This window comes from Pungitius pungitius, chromosome 8 (genome assembly GCF_949316345.1).
Source record: "Pungitius pungitius chromosome 8, fPunPun2.1, whole genome shotgun sequence".
Taxonomy (NCBI): domain Eukaryota; kingdom Metazoa; phylum Chordata; class Actinopteri; order Perciformes; family Gasterosteidae; genus Pungitius; species Pungitius pungitius.
The window spans coordinates 21882952-21895744 of NC_084907.1; the positions used below are offsets into that span (position 1 = coordinate 21882952).

Here is a 12793-nt window from a genome sequence, read left to right on the forward strand (position 1 = left end):
CAGAACATGAGCTGGGCTTCGGTCTAATAGAGAAGCCTTTTGTTTCATCTATTCACTAAGATCCATCACCGTGTTGAGTGACATGATAAAAAGTGCATCTTTGATGTAGTTTAAATGCGTCATAGTAGTGGCCCATATCTATAACACTGACGTGAGATAAGATTATTATAACTGTATTGACGTAGTACCGTGAAGTTTGACAACTGTAAACACTTGGGAAAATAAAACCACAGACGTAGAGCCACACTTTTCATTTAAAAAGTTGTTAGCGTTTACATGATGTTTGCCCCCATAAACCAAGATAACTTCAGCCTGAATGGGCGCCCCATAAGAGAGGCGACTCAGCTGATTTGGTTTACTTGTAAGCAACTGTGTTAATCTGAACGTCTCACGCAGCGCTGTCGCCTCGGTGGAAAAGTACAGCGGGGAAGTGGTGTCCCCTGGAACCCGGTCAGAGAAAACACTCTTCAAGTGACACGACGTGTTCAGACCAGTGCGACAGATAATGAGGTCATAGAGGAGCAAGAGGAAGCCCTGGGTGCCCGTGGCATGTTGTTCCTGTTGAGATCCTGCGGTGCACCCAGCTTAGAGGAATACTGATCAGTTTGCTGAGGCTGCCAGCGACTCTTGGGGGAGGGGGCTTGGCGGTGGAAGGGTGAGTTCACTCTCGCGTTACACTGGGCTGCTAAATGCGTCGCTTTTATTCTAAAATGCGCTTCAACAAGTGCAGCTTTCTGCTGAAAACTTTCCATTGCTGGTAATCACACAAGCTTAAGTTCAGACAATAAAAAAAAAAAAAACACAAAGCTTATGAGCAGTGCCGACCAATCAGCTGAGTAGTTCTCTCTCACCACACAGCCCACCGCTTCAGAGGTTTGGCAGCACGTTCACCACAAATGTGCAAGAGCCTAAACGATGATTTCTTTCTCTTTTTTTTTTAGAAGATTGATTAAAGGAAACAGCCATCAGAGATGCCTGGTCAGGATAGCAGTCTGGTGAAGAAGACACAACTGCTAGATCGAGGCCAATGGGGGAACAAGTTGGAATTTCTGTTGGCTGTAGCAGGAACCCTGGTGGGGCTGGGGAACCTCTGGAGGTTTCCCTATTTGTGCTACAAGAATGGGGGAGGTAAGCAGGATTCCCATGCGAGAAAGACACATACAGTGCTTTTGTTCTTCCGCACGCATCCAAGCAGCTGCAGTTCATCTACATGTAAAGTCAACAATGTACTGTGATGCATAATTAGATTTAAGCGATGAGGAAGTTGCTGATAGGTATTTCTGCTGCCTTACCGAGAGGATGAGAACAAACCACAGACAAGTCGTATGTATTTCACTTTGCAAAGGGGAAGCCCGGCCACACAGCGTGCGCAGTGTCCACTTCCGACGAACTTTCCTTTACAACAGCCTTTTATTCGCATCCATCACACATACACAACAACAGGGGGGAACATGGGGGCAGGGGGGCTTCCTCTGTTCTAGAGGGGTTCAGAGTTGTATTGATGTATTGATATCTACTCCTGTGTCTGGGGTGCAGAGTCCATGTGTATTGATTTCTACTCCTATGTAGTGATATTTTACCTGTGTCGGGTGCAGAGTTCACAAGCACGCGCTTATGTGTACAACATCCTGTGTGACAGTCAGCTGGTGCTGTACCACTCTTTAGCTGCACGTGATAAATTCGTATAAGATGTTCCAAAAGCATAATAATCACCCACTGTGCCCTATCAGTTGCTCAGGCAGTCATCAGTGTTGCTAATGTTAAAGGAAGCGTTTGTCTTATTCAAACCCATGCTCAGGTGGCACATAGTTGGAAATCAACTTTTTAGTTACATTCAGAAAGTTATTAAATATGGTGGTAACTTGGTTAAAGATACAGATGTAATGTATTGTGTGTTTTCTCTTTAACCCGATCTTTACAATTCACAGCACACATTCTATAAGAGGAACCATGAGGGGTTTTTAACGGTTTCCAGATGTTCCAAAAGAGAAAAACAATAAAAAAGCCCTGAGGAACAATCTTTTTGTATAATCTCTCTGCAAACAGGAATAATAACGTTAGACGTGGGTCTTTATCAGATTTACAGAAAAAGCAGCGTTTTGATTTGTTTTGTTTGTCGTGTCTCTCAGGTGCATTTCTGGTTCCTTACGTCTTGTTTCTGCTCTCTTGTGGCATACCGATGTTCCTCCTGGAGACGGCCATGGGACAGTTCACATCTCAAGGATGCATTACCTGCTGGAGGCACTTCTGCCCTTTGTTTGAAGGTCTGTGTACTAAAAAGTCATGTATGATGCAACTGGTTTGGGTAGTCGAATAGTCGATTTGGAAGGTCAGTGTGTTTCTTCAGAAGGAACATTGTTTTTCATGGAGGCGTCAGACTCACTTCTTGGATCTTTATAGTAGCCAAATTCTTAAAAGGGGTAATCTTATATTGGGCTGCCTGGATCATCCTCTCATGAAGGAGTTTTAGCTTTGGCCTCAAGAACATTGTTGCAGGACAGCGTGAGGTCTCTTTCGTCCCTATGTGAAGACTGGCTGCAAAACAATGTCTCCTGGTTCATTAAGATCACCCTTAAGCTTGAATTATGCCAATTTGTGTATTCGGTCTAGTTAAAGGATCTAACTCATATTTATAAGCTCATGTAACTTATTTTTGCAGTGTTGAGACAGACATGTTGTAAAATGTACCTTACCTGATTTGTCTGCATTGAATGATTTTTCTCTTCTGTTCTAAGTGACTCCGTCGTACAGAGCCAACTGAATCAGTGTGTGTTAAAAGCCCCGTTACACAAACAGAATGACACACTTTCTGCACACCATGGGTGTGTCTGCTGCTGCTGCTGCTTGGAACTCCCTGCTTGGCAAAATATCAAACCTAATGTGAACCAGAGATTAATGTGGACTTTGAGGCCGCACCCAAAAATCTTGAATATAAAGATATATTAATATCAGACATGAATTGAAGTGTTTAATATTGATTCTCCAGAAGTGACAAAAAACAAGCATGCCCTACTTTTAGAGTAAAAAAAACATAAATAACCCCTAAATCCCTAAATAACAGGAATAGTAACTGCCAGGTGCAGGGAAAGCGTTATTTGGGCCTGTTGATGGTTCTGTTTGTGAATAGTGCAAATAGTGTACTAAAACTACACCCCTTTTAAACCCTTTTAAAGCCCTTTATGCTTTATCATTTTGCAGATTGTTACCAATAATGTACACTGTTTCCACCCTACCTGCCTTCGTAGGGATTGGCTACGCTACCCAGGTTGTGATCGCATACGCTGCCGTGTCGTACATTGTCATCCAGGCGTGGGCCTTCTTCTACCTCTTCTCCTCCTTCAGCGCTGAGGTCCCGTGGGCCAGCTGCAGAAACACCTGGAACACAGGTAGAGACACAGAGACACATGAGCAACGAGCACGACAGACGTCCTTGTCTGCATATTTCCACGCTGTTTTATAGATCAATCCATGCCCTCTTTTCCTTTCTTAGAGTTTTGTGTTGAATTTGACAAAAATAATGCATCATACAACTGGACAGCAAACGCAACAACGCCTGCAACAGAATTCTGGGAGTAAGTAGAATGTACACTTGTATTTCTTTTTGCTGATGTCACATTTCTTTAGAAGATGAATCCCTAAATGCGCATTAGCAGACTGTAAACTGCAGTCTCTGACAGCACGGTAAAATAATTAGTGAGATTAGTGACAAATGAGACCTAGGGAATCACATAACTAGTGATATTAACAACTCAAACCACAAAATGTCAACATTTAGTCTCCTGGATGCTGTGTTTGTGAGATCCGTCCAAACCCACCTGCTCTATGAGGTCTGTGTCGCTCTCTCTCCAAATACTACGTCAGATGCTCCGACTGTCTGATAATGACGTGGGTTTATATTAAGGTCATTTGGAAGTGGGGCGGGATGGGATCATGAATATATATATATATATATATATATATATATATATCACATACTTTTTATTTGGCAGCTGATACATAAAAACAGGGTGTTGTTACATTTATTGTATTACATGTCACGGCCAACCTTTCTCAGTAGATAACACATAGAACATTCAGGACTCTGCGCTGGCAATAACAATAACAACTTTTACACTTTTAGTAACACACCACATGTACAGCTTTGTCCCTTAAGGAGGTTTTCCTCTCCCCAAACTATTTATGAGGTTGACTTAAGTTAGGTGATAATGTTTGAGAAACAGACTCAGTTTGAGACTCGCGTGAATCAATCTTCCCTCCATCTCACAGCTGTGCTGAAAATAAAAGATAGCTTTATTATCTGGGTGTCGCCAGAAAATCGTGACTATTAATTTCCACCTAAAACTGAAAGTTCACTTATGCAATCCAAATAATATTTGCTTGTTTTCAAGATGGAGGTGGTGCAGTACAGCAATAAGACGACGCGATCACACACTGCGATTCTTCTCTATCATAAAAACCTTGTTATTTGTTTGATGAGCAACGTTCCCAGAGCTGTTGTCCACACGCTGACGCTGTCTCGACAACACGATGTGACTGTTTTCAGGAGACGGGTGTTGGGCATATCTCAAGGGATTGAAGAGATTGGGAGCCTGAGGTGGGAGTTGGCCTTGTGTCTCTTACTGGCCTGGGTCCTTTGCTACTTCTGTGTTTGGAAAGGAGTCAGATCCACTGGAAAGGTACAAACTAGAGGAGCCGCGTCGATAAGAAGTCTACTTGTTCCTCCCACTGATCCTTTTCACATTGCTAAGACAATTATTGCACATTTCTGCACAAACCTGTCACACTTTGCAGTCACCTAGTTTGATGGTCATGTAACCTTATTTAAACGGCCCTTGTCTGGTTTTGACAGGTGGTTTACTTCACAGCCACATTCCCTTATGTGATGCTGGTGGTTCTGTTGGTGCGTGGACTCACTCTACCAGGAGCGGTGGATGGCATTGCTTTCTATCTGTACCCGGACCCCACGAGGTTGGTGGACCCTCAAGTAAGTGATACACGTAACTTGATGCTTACTGTGAGATACTTGGATTGCACCATACGAATGCGTCTGCTCTCATGCGTGGGGAAGGTTTACTAATAATAAATAACGTGTTTTGTGTCCGTGCAGGTTTGGATGGATGCAGGTGCACAAGTTCTTTTCTCGTTTGGGATTTGTCAGGGCAGTCTGACAGCTCTGGGAAGTTACAATCAATATAATAATGATTGCTACAAGTAAGCAGCCTCTGCCTTTTCTTCTGCTTTGTTACCCAAATGAATTAGTAAAACAAACAAATCTGCATGGTATTATGACAAGATGATTGATAAATGACTGGAAGAAGGACATCTCAAATTAAGAGGTCCAGTAAACAGCCTTTATTCAGACCCCTCATCATGGCAGAGTTCATGAAAGGCCGATAATAACGAAGGTTATTATAAAGGTTTCATATAAAAATGCTCATCCACTGCATCACTGATAACAGTTTACATCACTCATCATCCTTGTGTGTATGAATAAATGTAAATGTGTCATTACAGTAATAGTCGTTTCAGAAGCCTTTGTGTTTTACCGTTATCTCCATCATCGTCTCACATCACCAGAGTCATTTATCAGCTGACGGCGTTTCGGTTTGCTTGGTTTCCTCAGGGACACGTTTGTTCTGTGTTTGGTGAATGGCGCGTCAAGCTTTGTGGCAGGTTTCGCCATCTTTTCAGTTCTGGGCTTCATGTCCTTCGAACAGGGTGTGCCAATATCTGAGGTGGCTGCTTCGGGTAAGACCACCACATCCCCGCATCTGTTCGAGTGAAGAACTCCACACTGGGAATAATGATTTAGAAAGGGTTGGTAGTTTTGGCTGTTGCTTGAATATGGAGCCTTTAACTGGCGGAAAAATATATTGTATTGTATTGTTTTCCTAGAAGGTCTCAACCTACATTAATTATATTGGTAAATAATCAAATTTAAAGTCAGAGTTGTTCCAGTTGGAATAGAATGAAGTGAGTTAATAATGTCCCTTATCAAAACGTCTGCATGTGCTCACATGCAGGCCCCGGCTTGGCGTTCATCGCATACCCTCGTGCAGTAGCCATGATGCCCTTTCCGCAGTTATGGTCCATATGTTTCTTCATCATGGTCATACTGTTGGGGGCAGATACACAGGTGAGACAAAAAAGTTTCACCGCTCAGCCTTTAACCTTGTTGTCTCTGAAGTGTTGGGGGTTAACTCCTGGTTCCTCGTCCCCTGGCAGTTCGTCAGTCTGGAATGCCTGATGACCTCCGTGACCGACATGTTCCCCAGCGTGTTTCGAAGAGCTTATCGTCGCGAGTTGCTGCTGCTTTGTCTCTGCGTTGTCTTCTTCTTCCTCGGCCTCCTTCTCGTCACAGAGGTGAGTTCGTGGCGCGTTCACCATGAACAGAAGCATGAGCGCGCCCAATGGCTCTAGTCAGCAAAGCTCAAATGTCAATCATGCCAACATTGAGCTCAAATGTTGTGTTGTTGGTATTAGATATGCAATAAAAATGGGCCATCTATCTCCCTGCAGGGTGGCTTGTACTTCCTTCAACTCTTTGACCACTATGTCTGCAGTGGCAACAATCTGCTGCTGCTGTCAGTGTGTCAGTCGGTAGCCATCGGGTGGGTGTACGGTGAGTCGTCAACGCCATCAATCAAACCATTTTCTTGTTACAACTTTGGCTTTTACGCACTTTGAAAATGGTCGTCGACCAATATGTTATCAGCTTTTAAAGCGTCCTAAAAAAAGCCTCAGTGGTTGTTTTTCAAACAAGTCAAACAACAACATGTGAAAAATCACATAAGTAGTCAGGTGATTGTTGTGGGTTTTAAACCTACCTGTTGTTTGTTCTGTCCTTGACTCACACACATCCTACCCAACGCCTCACTCCTGTGGTGCTTCGTCAGTTGATTTATGAGATATTTTGTCCACACGTAGATTCCTGGGCTCTCCTCTACGTTCAGCTTCCGCTCCTGTTTAAGCTTGTTTAAGCCTGACAGAGATTGAATCTTCTTGAAGAAAGGCCGTTTGATCTCTTTCGCACTTTTTCTTTGACTGTAAATGACAAAAGATGGAAGAGAGCTCAACACATTGACTCTATAAAGTCCTTCATATTGACTCCTAGTCTTTGGGACTTAAATGATGGACTGAGGAGTTTGGGATTAATGGGAGACGTCACGTGGAATTTTGTTGTGGTGTGTAGCAGGTCAAAAATGTAATAATGATAAGAATGAGATAACAATTTAAATACAAAATATTGTAAACATATTTAATATTGTTAAATATTGTTCCAGAACCCACAATAGCAGGTCTGAAAAACAACATTTTCCATTTAAATGCACGTATTTTGTGGAGGTCCGTCAATCATCAATATATTACATCATGTATTTGTTTGTGTCGTAGCTCGTGTTTCGGGTGCAGAATAGTTGTTCTACATATCTACATTTCTACTTTTTTATTTCCAGGTGCAGATCGTCTCTATGACAACATCGAAGACATGGTGGGCTATCGCCCGTCTTCCGTAATGAAGTACTGCTGGCTTTACGTTACCCCCACTGTTTGTCTGGTGAGTAAAACTGTCTCTCTTTCATTTACCAAAATAGTGAGTAGGCGTTTAGTTCGAGGCATTCGTGGATAATATAGAAACTTCAATGGTTGAATGAAGTTTGAGTTCTTACTCATCCTGTAACGTTGGATTGAACAGCAGAGATGTGTGTTAAGATATAAGATATATAAAAGAGTGAAACAAAGGGACAACAAAAGGTTACTAGCATTTCATCAAGTGTTCAGAGTTTGGGCGTTCAAACAGAAAAAGATTTTTTTTACGAAGCCAAAGAACAACAAGGTAGTCAAACGCATGTGAACCTGCACAAATATACGGCCTAAAAAAAAGATAAACATAATACGCCGGACAATGAACAACAGTTTCCACTCTTGTGGGATTTTTCCCAGAGGTGTGTGGAGGTCAGGTCCAGTTACACAAAGATGTCATTTGTGTTGTGCAAGTTTTGCTCCTACCGAGTGCAAGAATGTTTCACCCAACTCCAAAAAACACTGCAGAAAAAGTTAGCCAACCCATGTTGACTCTGAACCAAGAGCCAATAACAAGGACACCTGCTGGCCTGTGGTGACAAAAAATAAAGAACAACGCCACAGTATCTCAGCTGCACTGCAGGGATGCTTTGCACCAGAAGTTTCTTGTCTTGTGAAATTGACTCACTCGATTTTTTTTCAGTGTTGTTTAGAAAAAAAAGGCTGCTGGAGTAAAGGGAGTTTACTCAGATTGGATGTCAAATGAATCCTATTTAAGATTGTCAGGAAGCAGGCGCTGCTCGCTGTGCAACGGATGCCTTTAGACATCCAGGTGCAGAGCGAAACCTTTATGTCTGTAGAATGCGACCAAACCGTCCATTTGGAGAGCACAACACACTGTTTGAACTGAAGGTAAACAGCGAGCAGCGCACAAGTCTTGGCACGGATGTCAGCCGGCTACACCAAATCCCCCTAAATATACCCCCTCTGCATCTGTTGGCCAATCCATTGTCAGGCCGATGCCGAAGGGCCAACGTGATCTGAGATGCAGCGGAACCCTCGCTAAATACTGCAGATAGCTGAAGGGGAGAAGAACACCGGGGCAGATACGTGCTTTAAATGGAAGGCTCGTTCCCACAGTGGCTGTCTGGTGTTGGTTTCTGGTTTTTCTGCTATGCAGGTTGAAACAGGTAGAACTCTTCTCCGAACCTTTGCCATGATGTTAGAAACACACTGCAGTGTCTCCCAAAGGTTTCCTCATACAGTTTGTTTTGAAGAACTGGAATTGGAAAGCTTAGCGATCTGACCTCGTTTCACTGAAACTGGATGAACATAATTGTTTTTTTTCTTCCTGTCAGAGCACCTTTGTCTTTTCATTGGTGAAATACAAGCCTCTAAAGTTCAACAAAACCTACGTCTATCCGCCCTGGGCCTACGCTTTGGGCTGGTGCCTGGGACTGTTCTGCGTTCTCCTGGTTCCTCTGTGGATCCTCTTTAAACTAATGCAGATGAAAGGCACTGTGGGGCAGGTATGTACTCACAAGAAATTAATTAAAAGAATAATAGACATGTCATTCTAAAAAAACATTTGCAATTTGTAGATCAATAGAAAATAAATTGAATATTTTTGGGTTTTATTATGATGAGTTTTTTTAATTCTCATTATAGTAATCATTTTCAAATTAAATTAGTAAAATTTGTTGCTAAACTACGAAATAACATTCTACCGCACTGTAATAATATTTAGCACCATTTACCCAAAATACATTTCATGGTTGATTTGAGGCAGTGAAGAACGTTTTCCTTCACAAATGTGAGTCATAGTCAGGTAACAGTTCACATAAAGTACAAGGTCTTCTTCTCAATTAAGAGATGTTCCAACATTGTCAAGTATGTACTGCAAGAATTACTGTGCAAGTACTGTTGTACAACAAGCACCGTCCAATTACTGACATACAGGAGATTTAAAAATGTTCAAAAGGAACAGCAGTGTATTACCGAGACCCCCCAGGCTGACATGTCAAGGACATGCAGCTGCACATACCAACAAAAACACTCAACCTGGCACTAATGAAGCTTAGAAGGGTGACAAATAGAGGTCCTAGCTGCTTCTTGTGTAGCACTTTGAGCCAGTGTGTTTCTACACGGATACGTACAGGCTCACATTTTCTTTCTTTCCGACAAGTCGGACAATTACTGTCATTCATCCAGTCATTTTTTGCTATAGTTATCTTTTAAACTCTACTTAAACGATTTCAAACCGACCGTAGACACGCTGACTGCACAAAGTCCGACAATCACATAGTTTTGTACACTTAAAGGATTCAAGAGCCTCCCCCTCGCCATGGCTTCCACGTGGACACCGGGTTGGGGTTAACCCCCTAACCCCGTCACGGGTGCAAAGATGAACCCCAAAAATCTCAACGAATCATTAGTCAGCAAGACAGCAGCATTTCACTCTTTTACATTCGTGCAGTTTGTATGGAAGGAGCACGGGGGAGGCCTTGATCCGGGGTGTGTGACTCCCCAGGTGTTCTGCACATGCTTCCATTGAGCGTGTTGGGAAACCCGCTGCACTGTAGCCAACAAACGCTACTCACATGACTTTGTTTCCGCAGAACTTGAGGCATCTTTGTCGCCCTGAAATCAAGACGCACGGCCCGGCGAAGCAGTCGGAGCAATGCCCCCTGGACCCCGACAACACTCTTTCTCCTGCTGCCAATGAATGCAAAGCCGGTGGTGGAGCTGAGATGGAGATGCACATGTGAGAAGATGAACGTTTCTGACAAGGTTTCAGACGTGGCGTTAGGATTTTAAACTGCACGTTTTACAAGTGAAGCCTTTGCAGAGAAATGATGAGGAGCAATTCCTTCGGACATCCAGCTCTGTTTGGGTCTGCAGCGGGCTCAATGAGCAGCGAGTCGGGTGTCTCTGCTGTAGACCAACATGGCGTAGCATCGGAACACTATCGAACCATTTAAAAATAATCTTGTTTTCAGTTTAAAAAAAAAACTTCAGATCAAGTCACCTGCATAGAAACCAATGGAAATGGTTTGCCTTAAACATGATATTATTATATTGTCCTTGATTAGCTTTGTTCCTTATCATATATTTTCTGTTACTGTATGTATACATTTATTTACTTGAATCTGTTACTTGATTATATTATAATTAAATGGGGATAGTTTCCATTCTGCACGTTGCTTTTCAGTGTGAGCTCACAACACTCATCTCACCATCAAAATAACACAACAGACTAAAGTAGTGATGCTGTTTTGCACTGAGGTTGTTACTGCTGCATTGGCTATTCCTCTGCTTATAAGCTCTGTTTTAAATGTATAACAAAGCAAAATGAGACTTTCAAGGAGCTCCAGGCTTCCTGAAGAAAACATCTTTGTACGGTGTGGTGTGGGTTAGTACGGCTCCGGACACAGGCACTGACACCAGGGTGGTGGGCTTCAAAGGTTTTATTGTTTTAATTATTTTGCTCCCGCTCGCTCGCCCCCGCCTCACTCCTCAAATAGGGGAGAGCACACACACACACACACAATTATCCCCAGCTGGTTGTTATTGTTTTCACCTGGCCCTGTTCCCCGAGCCACTCCCCCTCTCTCCCCCCTGCAGCCGAGCTGAAACCACGCCCGCCACCACAGTCTTATTTTTTAATTTTGTTATCTTTGTTGTGACAAAAAATCATACGGAACGTGTTACAGATCTGATTCAAGCCTCCGTGTGGATTCTTCTCCATGGCAACGGCTGCTGAGGGTCATGGGAACTGTAGTCCTCGGCACAGTTCTAAACCAACAGTATACGTTCAGGGGAAATGTTTTTGACCAAGAGCTATAACCCTTTTGTACTCTTAAATTTACTAGAACGCATGTCATCATCAAAAACACCTTCAATTATGATTTAAAACACGTATTTACTTAGAAATATGCAGCTTAGCCCAAAGGAAAGGCATGTTTTGCACAAACATGATATTCACCTTTTTGTTAGTGGATCGAGACTTTTTTACCTTGCTGTAGTCGTTTTGTTACTGTAGTAGAGATCCAAAGTAAAGGGTTAATCTGAATGGGTATTAACAGACGCGTGACGATTGGTGATCAAAGCTGTCAGGTGCCTTAAGGTTGACTATGTGTGAGCAATGTACAACATATTTTTTCAAATCATATCCATGTTGTGTGAACTCAATACATTTCATATTGTGCAGATTTGCATTTTCTTTGGCAGTGTCTTTTTGCACCATATTCATATTCACATTATTTTCCATTGAATATTGTCATGGACTCAACATTATTTTTTACAAGGCACCACATAAAAGTTGTTTTTTCCTAAATAACTACACTTTTTAAAGGAAATAGTTGTTTGGTGCTGTGTTAATTCTCAAAATATTTTCCACAGCTCCTTTGATCTTCCTTTAATGAGGAATCTTTACTTAATGAAATGATCTGAATACTTGAGTAAATTACCGACATCAGTCTAGAAAGTGAAAACTGAAAAAACGACACTGATCGCCGAGCTGCAGTGGCTGTTAGAGTCTCTGCACACAAAGGTACAACCAAAGTACTGAGGGACGCCCTGCTGTGACCTTTAAAATGAAGAAGTCCTGCAGGAGGAAAATGTGGAATGTTTGAAGCGTGCTTTTGCGTGTGAGCGACTGCACGAGATAAGAAGCTATGCTAAAGAACAGAGGGACACTAAAGCAACGATATGGAGAGATAATTTACACTGAGAACTGGATAGTAATATCTAAATAAGAGCTACTTATCATAGGAAATAGTTGTTTAACAAAACAAATCATTATTATAGTTGTTCTAAAAAAGAAATACAAGAATGAACCGGTAAAAAAGAAATGTCTTCTTCAACAGACATATTGGAAATGAGGATGATTGGCAGGTGATTTAGCCATGGACCCCTTACAGATAAGATTGATGTAATTATTCAAAATGATGATCTAAACTGAGATGAAAGCAGTTAAACAGTTGGGTACCATGTTTATCTTGGATTTTTGGATATGTTTCACATGCAAACACTCATGAACCGTGTCTCCCGCCTCGTATGAATCAAGCTTTTGAGCCTTGACGGTAATTATAATGTAAGGAGTTTACATCTGAAAGCGACATTGATTATTTATCACAGTCATTTGCCTCATACATCACAAATGCAACAGGTTGAAAGGTTAGGAGGCTAATGTGGATCTGTGACTGAGTTTTACTTTGGGGAAAACAATTCCACCTTCTTAGTCATTCATATATGTGTGAGGCAGAGGACC

General features: G+C 42.2%; 1 protein-coding gene across 3 annotated transcripts; it reads left to right on the forward strand.

Moving 5' to 3' along the window:
- The first annotated feature begins 255 nt into the window (after nt 1–255).
- Nucleotides 256–11748, forward strand: LOC119229575 (sodium- and chloride-dependent GABA transporter 2-like). Of its 3 annotated transcripts, none has more exons than XM_037490074.2 (15): nt 256–655; nt 942–1128; nt 2130–2264; nt 3246–3386; nt 3491–3572; nt 4544–4676; nt 4850–4984; nt 5108–5211; nt 5624–5748; nt 6024–6136; nt 6226–6363; nt 6520–6622; nt 7455–7555; nt 8880–9050; nt 10140–11748. In XM_037490074.2, the coding sequence occupies exons 2-15, from the start codon at nt 972–974 to the stop codon at nt 10287–10289; spliced, it is 1788 nt and encodes a 595-aa protein (XP_037345971.2). In that variant the 5' UTR covers nt 256–655; nt 942–971; the 3' UTR covers nt 10290–11748. The 3 variants fall into 3 exon arrangements, with proteins under 3 accessions (XP_037345971.2, XP_037345972.2, XP_037345973.2); XM_037490075.2 differs by having other exon boundaries at nt 945–1128; XM_037490076.2 differs by lacking the exon at nt 256–655 and adding an exon at nt 682–757.
- Nucleotides 11749–12793: the final 1045 nt, after the last annotated feature.